Source organism: Rhyacophila brunnea, unplaced genomic scaffold (assembly GCF_057557595.1).
Source record: "Rhyacophila brunnea isolate RB1 unplaced genomic scaffold, BYU_Rbru_1.0 scaffold_8, whole genome shotgun sequence".
NCBI lineage: Eukaryota > Metazoa > Arthropoda > Insecta > Trichoptera > Rhyacophilidae > Rhyacophila > Rhyacophila brunnea.
The window spans coordinates 32,851,109-32,863,280 of NW_028233350.1; the positions used below are offsets into that span (position 1 = coordinate 32,851,109).

General features: G+C 31.9%; 1 protein-coding gene across 1 annotated transcript in view; it reads right to left on the minus strand.

Moving 5' to 3' along the window:
• Ten-a (Teneurin-a transmembrane protein) overlaps positions 1-12,172 on the minus strand; it is a 105,615-nt gene that overhangs the window by 45,707 nt on the left and 47,736 nt on the right. Inside the window, 2 exon segments of the mRNA XM_085958669.1 lie at positions 423-630; positions 2,508-2,654. Of these exon segments, the coding sequence (XP_085814795.1) occupies positions 423-630; positions 2,508-2,654 (355 nt within the window).

Consider the following 12,172-nt stretch of genomic DNA (forward strand, 5'->3'; position numbering starts at 1 on the left):
GGAAGTCGACGGCGTGTCAGTTCAGTAAATTTGTTCGATCGTTGAAAATAGAAAACAAGGTGGATTACCGAGGTGAACCAAAATTTAATTCATTACAAAAAGGAAAATTTTAAAAACATTCCAACATATTCATGAAAAAAATCAGTATTGTAAATCTTTCTTACTTATATTCAACAAGTCGATATATTGTTATTTCGTTTTTTTAGTGTTATTGGTTAGTAAAAATCAGTCTCAAAATTATCTAAATTCTAAATGCGAATAATGTTAATAATAATTATTAAAATTGAGCGAAGCTACGCCCCATACGTTAATACCAAAACACTATCTAAGTCGAGTTGTTTTTTTTTTTATTAATTAATGGCATTATATTTGCATGGCTATAAAGTGACCCAAGAATTGTTGGGTACATATGTGACACCTACCTTTCGGAGTATTCGTCCATATGGGCGTACGATTGGACAGAGTTCTCTTCGATGAGGAACTTGACCCTCTGGTAGAAGGAGGCGGTCACGGAGGGAGGCTGCTTCCTCAGGAGGACGTCGGCCGGATCATTGGAGGAAAGGCACATGATGTGTTCCTTGCAAGTAGGGCTAAAGCAACACTCTGCATCTGAGCAGTCGGATGTTCCGTCTATACCGCGATGACGACAACAAATATTTTATAGATTAATAAAATTTATCAGTGTAAAGAATTGATTTATATTTGGACACAGCGTTACATATTATTAATTCTCAATAATTAAGTGGGTAAGTTAGTAAATAAGTTATAATATATTATATAAGTACTTATGAAGTACCTTGTGAATACTTTTCAATATGCAACCTTATTGCAATGGAGGTAGAATACATTTTTTAACACTTAAAATATACAAATCGAAACTATTAGAAGCAAATCATGACAACTTGTAATAGTATAATAAACATTTTTTTTATTCAACGAATAATAATTCACAAGAATGTAACATTTTTTTATTGAAGATAAATCATTTGAAAACACATCAGCGCATCTATTCAATACACAAGGCTGCTATCGGCGGCTTTCGAGGGTAGTTATCAATTTTATGTATTGAGATATAATAATTTGTTACAATAAGTAAAGTTAGCCGTCTAAATTGTCAAAACTAACTATAAAAGTTAACATAGCCAAGAGAGGTGCTGTTAAAACATAGCACTTTTTGACAGTTCAGACGGTTAACTTATTGTAACAATTATCCCCTCGATGCATAAATATGATAAACTACCCTCGATAGCCGCCGATAGCAGCCTTGTGTATGGAATAGATGCGCAGAGAAATATATAATCAAAACAAATTTGAGAAGCGCTTCAGAGAGGTGTAAAAAACTACCATGTAGTTAATTTCGTCGCAATTAGATGGGACGTACGTAGCATATAGCATATGTTTTATAACTTTGCACTTTTTTGTACTCTTTATTATAATACTGATACGCCTCTTTGTATGATTACCTTGCATAAAATCGGATATTTACTTGTATTAATATATGCAGTAATAAATAGACAGATAATAAGTAAGTATATGTAAAAAAATAGTTTTAGAATATTAATTTTGCATCATTTTCATCCTAGAGCCGGAGTGCAAAGACATGAAGCATATACCCACTCTAGTTGTTGCGAATCCAGTATTCAGACGCTGGGCGTCTATTTTTTAGTTATTATATTTTCTCTTAGGTGATTTAGATTAATTATGACGTACCTATATTCATAGTTGGTATCTAGTATGTTTGTTCACTATGGAGGCGTAATATTTTGGAATTATCAAACTTGTGACTTTACCTTTAATAATATTAGAATTACACCTTTAGATTTTGAAACATTTGTAATCGAGTGTACTTAAATGTCTAGTTGATGTTTCCTTTTTTCCTAGATACGATTTTATCACATACAAAAATAACTATAAATAACAGTCTAAAATTTACTTTCGATAGTTTTGGACACTGCTGGATTTGTTTCTAGTAGCTTCGTATATTGTACGTTGCATTTATTTAGGTGGAAACGTTAGAAGAATATGATAGTAATGCTGTAAAAAAATTAAAGCGAATTTGAAATAATATGTATTCTACCCTTATAGTATTGTGGTAAGTAGAGATAAATTTACAATATTGTAATTTGGAGTGTGGTTTCAAATCAGATAGGGGTTGTTAATGGAATGCTTTTATATTTTAAATGCTGTGTTCAAATATCTTTCACATAACATAGGAAACAATGTTAACGAGATTAAAAATTATATATTTATTTAAAAAAATGTTTTAAATTTTGTAAAAAGTAACTTTATTACATAGTTATATTGTTATTAATTTAAGAACGCAACGGCTCTTGGGTTGTTTAATAATAATATAATTTTAAAAGAAGTTACCTACGGTTATGCAATGTAATGTGTAACTAAGTATTTCTATTAAAATTGATCCAAATAAAAGAATAATTTGATAAAAAAATGCCTAATAAATGTTTAGCATAGAATACACTATAATATTTTTAAATAATATTACTCACCGCCATCATTGTCAGTGTTATCGTCGCATATGAGTTCCAGTGGCGTAGAGCAATCAGCCCCAGCCCATCCTCTGGCGCATACGCATCTGTACTCTCCCGCCTCGAGACTGCACTGGCCGTGACGTGAGCATCCATTCTCGCAACCCGCTGAAAACCATTTGATCTTATTAATTACGTACATATTGGTTAATTAATAATAACTTCAGCGCATCTATTCTATACACAAGACTACTGTCGGCGGCTATCGATGGTAGTTTAGTTCAGAAGTATTACAATTTTCACAATAAGTTAGGTAGTTGTAATTGTTACATTGAGTGGTATGTTTTAACAGAACCTCTCTTGGTTGTGCTAACTTTTGGAGGGAGATAGATAGTTTTGACTGTTTAGACGGCTTATTGTAACAATTATAATACCTCAATACAAACATATTATAAACTACCTTCGATAACCGCCGATAGCGGCCGATAACAGTCTTGTGTATATAATAGATGCGCAGGTTCCATAAAAGTATTGCTGGCTGAAGTCTTTAAAGAATATTAAATACACAACACTAGCAGTACCGAAATCTATATTCATTGCGCTAATGTATTACATAGTAAAATATGGAATTACTTTCGCAAGTAATTATTGTATCACGATCAATTGGTAATAGGTACTCTTAAATTGTCATTATATTTCACCTTACAACCAATTTAACGCATGATGTATTAATTATTTATAGCGGGTAATTTATAGGGAGGTAAGAGTTTATTTTTCCCTCACTTTAATCTGTTTTATCTGTTCATTATAGTTAGAATGATTCTGGCAGACTAAATTTCAGGGCAGACTAAAATTTTGGTAATTTTGTTTTTCACACACATATGCCTTGCCTTATATGGATTATATAGATCAATAATTGATAGCCGGATCGTACATTTAAACTCATCCGACTGCAACACGTCGAATACGTTCGTATGATTTTGATGGTATTCATAAAATACATGTAATTTAATTTACCTCTGTATACAGTTCGAATGCAACAAATTTCAATCAACATGGAGCGCAGTATAATATCAAAATGTCGCATCGGCACATTTAAATGCAGGAGTTGCTTTTTCATTTGTTTCGGCTAGTGGGAGAGACAATTTTCTCTTTAGCTCTTTTTCGTGCTAGGTTATTTAATCTTTCTTCATGAACTGCTGGACCGATTCATTTAAATACAACATGGAAAAACAAATGAATTAGCAAGGTGTTTATTTGAATCTATGCGCCATTGTGAGTATTATAGAATATTTTGTATTATGAGTAGAATAAGAAATTATTTTTATAGTAGTGACAATAGCACGATAGGTGGTCAAAGTATGTTGATTATGAAAGGATTTTTTCTGCAGAGTTACATTTTCATCGTGCTCTTATAAATAAATTGTTAAAAAAATGCTTGTATGACTTTCATTGAATAATGTTTGTCAAACATAAACAAAAAAAATTAGGAGTGCTCTGATATTCTTCCATCTTGAAGATAAGAAGAAGTACTTATTCTTTTATTGTCAGAAGTGGAAGTAAAGCTCAGATATGAATAAATGATGGTAAACGCTTCCAGAGCGATGGTTGAAATTCGCGTAATATTTTTTGTTCGAGAGGTTTCCAAATATAAATATGACTTATAGAAATAAAAATAAATAATCACGCAGTACCTACATAAATAAATCATAAAAAAGCGATAGAAAAACGATTTACAGGTACTTAGGATGGCATGATTATGAATAAATATTTCATTTTCTGTACCTATAGGTACTCACTATATTTTTCAAAATATCAAGAAAACAGTAATCTTGATTTAACCTAATGCTTAAAACTTAATACAGTGTCTTACTGTATATTATACAGTGTACAGTTTAGTTATCCCGAACCTCCCCTTTTTTTACAATTCATTGAAATGAAAGTTCTTGGGTGGTTGGGTATTTTCCAATCTTAAAAAAAGGTATATTGCTAATCGCCCCACTTTCACCTGTGGTACGGTGGAATCACTGAACAACGTGTACATAGTTCGTGGTTATACCTTCGTAGCCACCTGCCATCATCATACAGAGCTACCAAGACCCGCCTCTATTTAAATAAATCCAGCTACCTCTTATTTTGATGACAAAGATATTGAAGAAAACCTTCTTCAATATAGATGTACCCTAAAAATATAAAAGAACCACTGGGGAAACTAATTTTCTCACAAACTACGAAATTAGAGATTGGTTTAGCTAATTTTTTGCATATAAAATTGACAGGTACGTCAAAGGAAATTTATCTCCATCAATGTTTATGGGGAAATGACAACTAGAAGACAGTTTAACATCTTTGCGTGATTTATTCTAAGAGTTTAGTATGAAACGGAAAAAATAACACTTTAACGTCGATCTCGCCGAGCGTGTTAATTAGATAAGTCCTCGAGCTGTCAATTATTGTGACATAAGCGATAGCGCAATGTGCAAGTGCGACATCGCACGACCTGAATGAAACGAAGCGGGCATGAAGCATGCACGGGTTCGAACGAAAGGTGACATACGAGTACCTGTTGAATGTTGAACATGAAGTCGAAATGAATATTCCCACGTATCGATTTCAGGTAAACCGACAGTCGTAATCAAGATGGCGCCATGTAAACGTTTGGCATGCATTTGGTTTTTCTAGAGTCTAGACAACTTGATAAGCAATTAGTGACTCGAATGATGGTGCACTAGTGCAAAATAATGATCACATTTTGTTGAAATATAGTTCCTACTTGTCTTATCAATTGGCTTTTAACTGTCTCGACATAATATTATGTATACAGTTGGAGTTGAACGATAAACATTGCCACGTGAGAACGCACCATTAAAATATAATTGCATATAATTATTATAATTATTTTATATACAGAATACATGCATAACACATTTGGGGTTATCTCGGCGTTATTGGGTGTCATGGGGTTACATAGTCAAACGTCGATATAGATGTGATGAGGGATTTGTGGAGTAACCTCCATATTAGGTTTTTTTTTAAATTACTTATTTATTGAATGGGTTTTTCATAACTAAAATACCAACTAGGTACTAAGTTAATTTACGAAAATGTTATGAATTGAAAGTTTGCTACAATAATTAAGATGGAAACATAAAGTGTTGAATATTCATGATTTCGTCATTACAGAGGCACTGAAATAAACATCGTCCCGTAATAATGATATTCCGTCGAAATAAAAAAATACGGTTAAGTGTAGGCAACAAACGGTAGCAACAAAAATAAAGACAGACGTCACGGCGAAAGAATTTTCGCGAATATTCAAAACGTCAGCCCGATGAATAATGAATGTGGCGACATTTTCGCGAAGTAATTTATTCAAAGGACGACCAGCCAGCACCAGAGAAAGAGAGTGCCTTCTCACCGCCTCGCCTCGCCTCCGCTTCGAGTTTTATTTAAGAATTCTAATCCACTTCGAGGAAATTACGGCAGAGCGACAGTATTCATACAAAAGGAGCTTTGGAGGAGGCTTCTTTTTGAATGGACGTATAGCCTAATCGAGTCGCAAAATAGTCGAAATACCTCGTTGAAAATTTATGAAGATATCAATATTTTATAATGTTGATCGTTGTTAAGACAGGTATTAAAGTGTTTATGTTGAGGTAATTGATTGTGAAAATTACATGAAATTATGGCTGTATTGTAAGTAGATTTTTTAAAATACTCATCAATCATAAAGGCTCTTTAATTATTGCTGTTAAAAAAGTGCGCTGAATTTGAACAAAATTATGTTTACGAAGCAAATATGCGGGTTAAAATGTATAAAACACAAGTTATTTTTGTTTGTTTATTCACTAAACTTGTCAACAAACATAAATGTCAAACACAAAAAACAAAATCTTTCGGTCACAATAGTCCAAAGCTACACTACAAAGTACTACATTTCAGTTAGAGATTACAATACCAAATAAAGAAATGAAAACCAGTATTTCGGTATTTTTTATTAATTTAATTAGGTAATTTTTATATTATCGTTAAAACATTAATTCGGGTAGAAAAGACATCTACGTAATATAGAAATAGAAAATAATGTACGTGGTGGAAATAGTGACTTACAATACCTTCAATTTATTTATGATTTGAACTAAAATATTTTCTCAACATGTTTAGATCATCAATAGTAGAGTTTTCTAGTCTTGATCTTATCTTCGCGAAAATAAATCGGTTGCAGACTTTTTATACTTGACAGGTAACTTCGTGGAAATATTCATCGCTAATAATAATACAAACTTAAAAAAAACACATTTAACGGCTTGTCACTAAGGATAATGGAATCCATAGAGGTATTATATAAAAAGAGGGGAAGAAATCGGCTTTCTCATACAACTGAATGAAGCAGGCCAACAATAGCCATACACTTACGAGAAATAGAGACGCGATAAAAAAAAATGCAGGCATCACTGATGATTTACTTTGGTCATTATAACGTACCCATATATTATAATGTTAACGTGGAAATTTTGCCGCAAATTGATTAGCCTGCCTCACCATACTTTTTTACCATACTTGCCTGCTTCACTATACTTTCATATAACCTGCCGCCCCTAGATGAAATCGAACTATACATTGTGTCGTCCATGAATATCATAGTACGAGATCATAATAATTGTATTTTTGTAATAAATATGTACATTCGGTGTTTACTTTTCTTAATACCGAAAAAATCGGTAAATTTCTTTCTTAAACCGGTATTTTGGTATCGATAAATATTGGAATTACGATATTGGAATACTGGTATGTATTGCAATCGATAATTTCAGTGCAATGTCGCGGTGGGAAATTGAAAGACTGAGGGACCTCAGGCTAGACTAAATTCCATCTTGTAAAAAATGGCCTTTTCAATATGGTTTTATGCAGCGGATACACTATAAAAGCAGGGTATCAATGGTTTTGAGATATGGATTGGACACGTGTACTCAGGATTCCCCGGACTGCAAGGTATACCAACAAATAAGTTCACGAAGAGCTAATAAGACAGACTCACAACCGTCTGTCCGAGACAAACTTTTCAGTTATTTGACTATGGAATATCTGGGAGGAGAGATGATGAGGTCTATGGTTTTGAGAGACTGTTCATTATTGGCAGAAAAAGAAAACGAAAAACATTCAAACGCTGGACCAACTAAATCAAGAATGCAGTGTGTTCTTTATCGGTGTCAACAATTACCGACAACTGAAGGAAAAGACATTATTAATTTAGAATTTAATAAAAATATCAGACTTTTTTATTATATTACGATAGACATAAAGAAAATCCACACGCCGACGTATGATGGGTTAATAATTATTATTGATATATTTTAAATGTATTAAACAAATTGTACATATTGATTTAACGAACGAATATTAATTGGTCACAAATAATATGTACTTATACTTAGAAGGTTAAATGACAATAAAATCAAATAACGAATATGCAAGGATATGAGTTAATCTATATATTAAATATTAAAATATATACTTAACGCAATTTTCATATTTTTTTTGTTAGTTATTTCCGGTTACTTACTACAAAATACGAATTCCATATGTTCCGTCTAGAGAATAAACTAGTAAAAAATCAATTATAAAAATTTAAATGAAAATGCATTTTATGTATGTACATATTGTATTACTTTTCTCAAAGTTTGACGTAGAGAAAAAAAATCGTCACTTGCAGGCGAGGATAGAAAGAGGTTTCAGTATTCAGAGCTTTTCTGAGCTTTTCTAAGCTTTTACTATTTGCTTTGTGCTCTCGCGTTCACCTGTTCGTAGTGCGGATGTGCATTTGTTTTGTACCTATTTTTAAAGCAACTGTACTTTCTGTGAAAGGAAGGGTGCGCGGTAAAAGATCGCTTTAACCAACGAATAAAGCCGCTGGGTTAATACTGGAACATGAATACTCAGGTGCATGATAATAATTAAAGTAAAGCGATGTAACATTACCAGAAAAAAAAATGTTAAGTAAAAAAATAATTATAATATAGGTTTTATAAATGTAAGTGTTGTCAGAACGAAAAATTAGCTAAAAATAAAAATGTTTTAATTAATCAAAGATAATACTTATTACAGTTATTTAAAAAATATTATTTTAGCAATTGAATGTAGCTTCAAGAGTTGTAAAGATTTAAATATATAAATGATGGTATTATTGTACGTACCTATTTTTATTACTTATATTTAAAAAAACACCCACGATAGTCGAGCGGTTACAGCGTCGGTTTATATTGTTGTGGGTCTCGGGTTCGAATCCCTTGTCAGGAAAATTCACATGTTGTTTTTCAATGTGTGTTTGAACCAGAGTATGGACCTAATATGTTGAGCAAGTGGTTACATTCCATTTATAGACAAAATCTGTTAAATACAATCCCCACTCTGCGGATACGATAAAAAATATTAAAATAACATTGTTTTTTCTAGATCTAAATACGTTTAACTTGAAATCTTTTTTTTTTTTTTATTAGAGTTTCGTTATTCCCACAGCATAAAATCTGAGATTAAATCTTGTTTATAGGTAAACATATTTTTTTCTTAAATGGATGTATGTTTTTGATGTAGTCCAAATTATGTAGATATGTTTACTGTCAACTTTTCGAAGGAAACTTTTGCTGTGCGAAGTGTGTTCGAATCCCACTCGGTTGAAGATTTTTTTCGTATTTTAGAATTATGAAGCTTTCCAAACTATTTAATAACTATTACCGTTGTGAGATTATTTGGTAGCCATATTATATCTATGCAAACTAGTTTTGAGCTGAATTTGATGGATAAGTGACTTTTTATACCCACGTATAATCAGAATTCTCATAATTATTTTAAAATGATGTGACATGTGAATTTGGGTACAATGATAATGAATAATTGTTGTATTTTACACAAATAAATAATGTAAATATTCCATATTCAGCCCAACGACGAAGGTTGCATTGCGTCTTGTCGCGCTTTATTATAAAGAGGGGAGAACAGAGCTTTTATAATCGTTCTCTTCTTTGCCGACCGTTCACTGAACGAAACCCACAAGTCTACATGGAAATACACTCATATACTCATATAACGATATTGTTGAGACAAAAGGTCTAACTGACAAATTATTTAAAGCGAATTATATTTTATTTACAATTATACAAGAGTTCTAGTTAATTTACTTAGGAATAAAGATATTGAACATAATGCATATCTAATCTTTACATTACACTAGTTTAAAAAAATCGAGTTTGCGAATTGATATTTCAGTCCTGTGGGTCTATTCTATGCTTATCGACCGCTAAAGTGATAAAGTGAAAAATATTATCACACTTAGGGTAGGTTTGTATCAAAATATTAGCACTTATTGTAACAATTACACGAAGCCGGTTTTTATTGTTGCAATAAGTGCTATATTTTAACAGCACCTATCTTGCTGCTGTTAAAATATCGCACTTATTGCAACAATAAAAACCGGCTTCGTGTAATTGTTACAATAAGTGCTAATATTTTGATACAAACCTACCCTAAGTTTGATACTATTTATCAATTTAGTGTTCGATAAGTATAGAATAGACCCACTGAAAGGCATTTAACGTGACTTGGATATGCATTGTATTTTGGATGCCATCAGAAAGCGCGATATTAACAGTATATAATTATGATAGATAACAGTATCAAGTATTCCGTCACCGTGCCCCGTGACCAACCTTCCCGCAGCTTCTAGCAGTGTTAAAACCCTATACCTATACATGCTGTAGGTCTCAAATGACAGGTGTGATAGTGATACTGATAAGACTGATAACGTAAATGGCGCGATCCTGTGCTTGCAACAGGGTGGCGTAGTAGTAATCTTTAGATACTTATGGGAAAATAGTAAGTATCATTTTCGGTTGTTTAAATATTATATTTAATTGAATTTAACGATTTTACTACCTAGTCATTGTCATTCAAAATACATTTTGTTGAATACGCATCTTGATCTATATAATGATTTAATGCGGTCCGATTCATTGACAGTGTTAAATCAACGTATTATATAATTATTGTAGTTAGATTTAAGAACAGAAAACTGGTATATTAGAAGTCGCTTTGGAAAAAATATGACCGTTCGTTGTTTTTCTTATATTAACAAAAATTAACTGAAGAAAATATTCAATATATAGTTGGATGATTATGTGTTTATTGGGTCGTGGAGCAGTGACATGCTGGAGAAAATTGGTAATTTTCTGTTAAATATAATGTTTCTAGTGAGCCGATGATTAGAATTTGTCGAATTTTGATCTAAGTACGCAATGAAAAGAAATTCTATACATCCATTGATAACGTAATAGAAATATATAAAGAAGCCGTGAGATTATATACATTACCGATAGCTCGTGAAATCATCCTAATAAAAAACGATAAACTTTATAGTAGGGATGTAAAAATAGCCTCGTAGAGACTGTAAACCATAAACTGTTGGGTTTGGCACATTTTCATCAGTAACAAATCTAAGAATGATCAATGAGGACTTTGGGGAATCCTAAATAATCCAAAACGCTCCGACTAATATGAACTGGTCATGTCCAACGAATAGACTTGGATCTAATAGCTCAGAAAGGAAAGTTTTTGAGACCCAAATAATTATTGTGCTGCCAGGATGCACGTGTTAATGCTATCATGAATTTAAGAAGGATGGCTTAAAGGGAATGAGGTTATTTTATAACAAACGATAGTAATCAAGAGATTTAAAAAAATATTAAAGCTACATTTTCATCCCCTTATGGCGTAACAAGATGAATATTTTGAAAACTGTAACGAAGCCTGCGGTCGCTGGGAAATAGGGAGAGTTGCTTTGCCGTCGCCCTCTACGGGCAGGGGTTTTTAATCTATTTTTATTCCAAACCGCTCGTTAGACATGAATAAAATCAAAGAGAAATATACACCATGTGATAGGTGCACGTAAAGTTTCTTTAAAGAGAGTTTGAGATAACATTCTGAACCCTCGGAATAAAAATGCACTAGATTTACTTGATTTTTTTAAACGTGAGAGTGAATTTTATTTTTACGCTGATGTTAAATATGTTGTAACATTTCAAGTGTAAAAATAGGTAATAAATGTGCTAATATTTTTAGTTTTTTTTTATACCATATATATACAAATCCTTATAGACAACACGACAAAAAATATATATATAATCAATATTTTTTTATGGGATAAACATTATTGTCCAATTCTCCCTTTATAAAATGAATAGTGCATGAATTGAAGTACGATTTTGAACTTCTTTGTGTTTTATAATTTTAGAACATTTCTTGCGACAACTATTATTATAATATACGGGCATGTTTTATATCGTTCTAAATATACGAAACCGCTAATTAGTATGAAGTAAGTACTAAAGTAGGAACACAATTATAGTATATGCAGTTTTATAATTTAATATTTAATATGGTGTTAAAAGAATATATTATTTTAAGTGACCAGAATTGCCATGAAGTATAGTTAGTTTTTAACTAAATTAAATGACAACAAACCCAGAATAAATTTGTAGTTCTTTCCATTGCAATAATGCCGTATAACGTACAGTGCTTGCGTATTAGATAAATCACAATTAACCACTTACCAAATTGATAAAAACATGAAACAAATACAGATTTTTCGGTAATTTACCAGTAAATATGATGGTATTAATATGAAATATAATGTA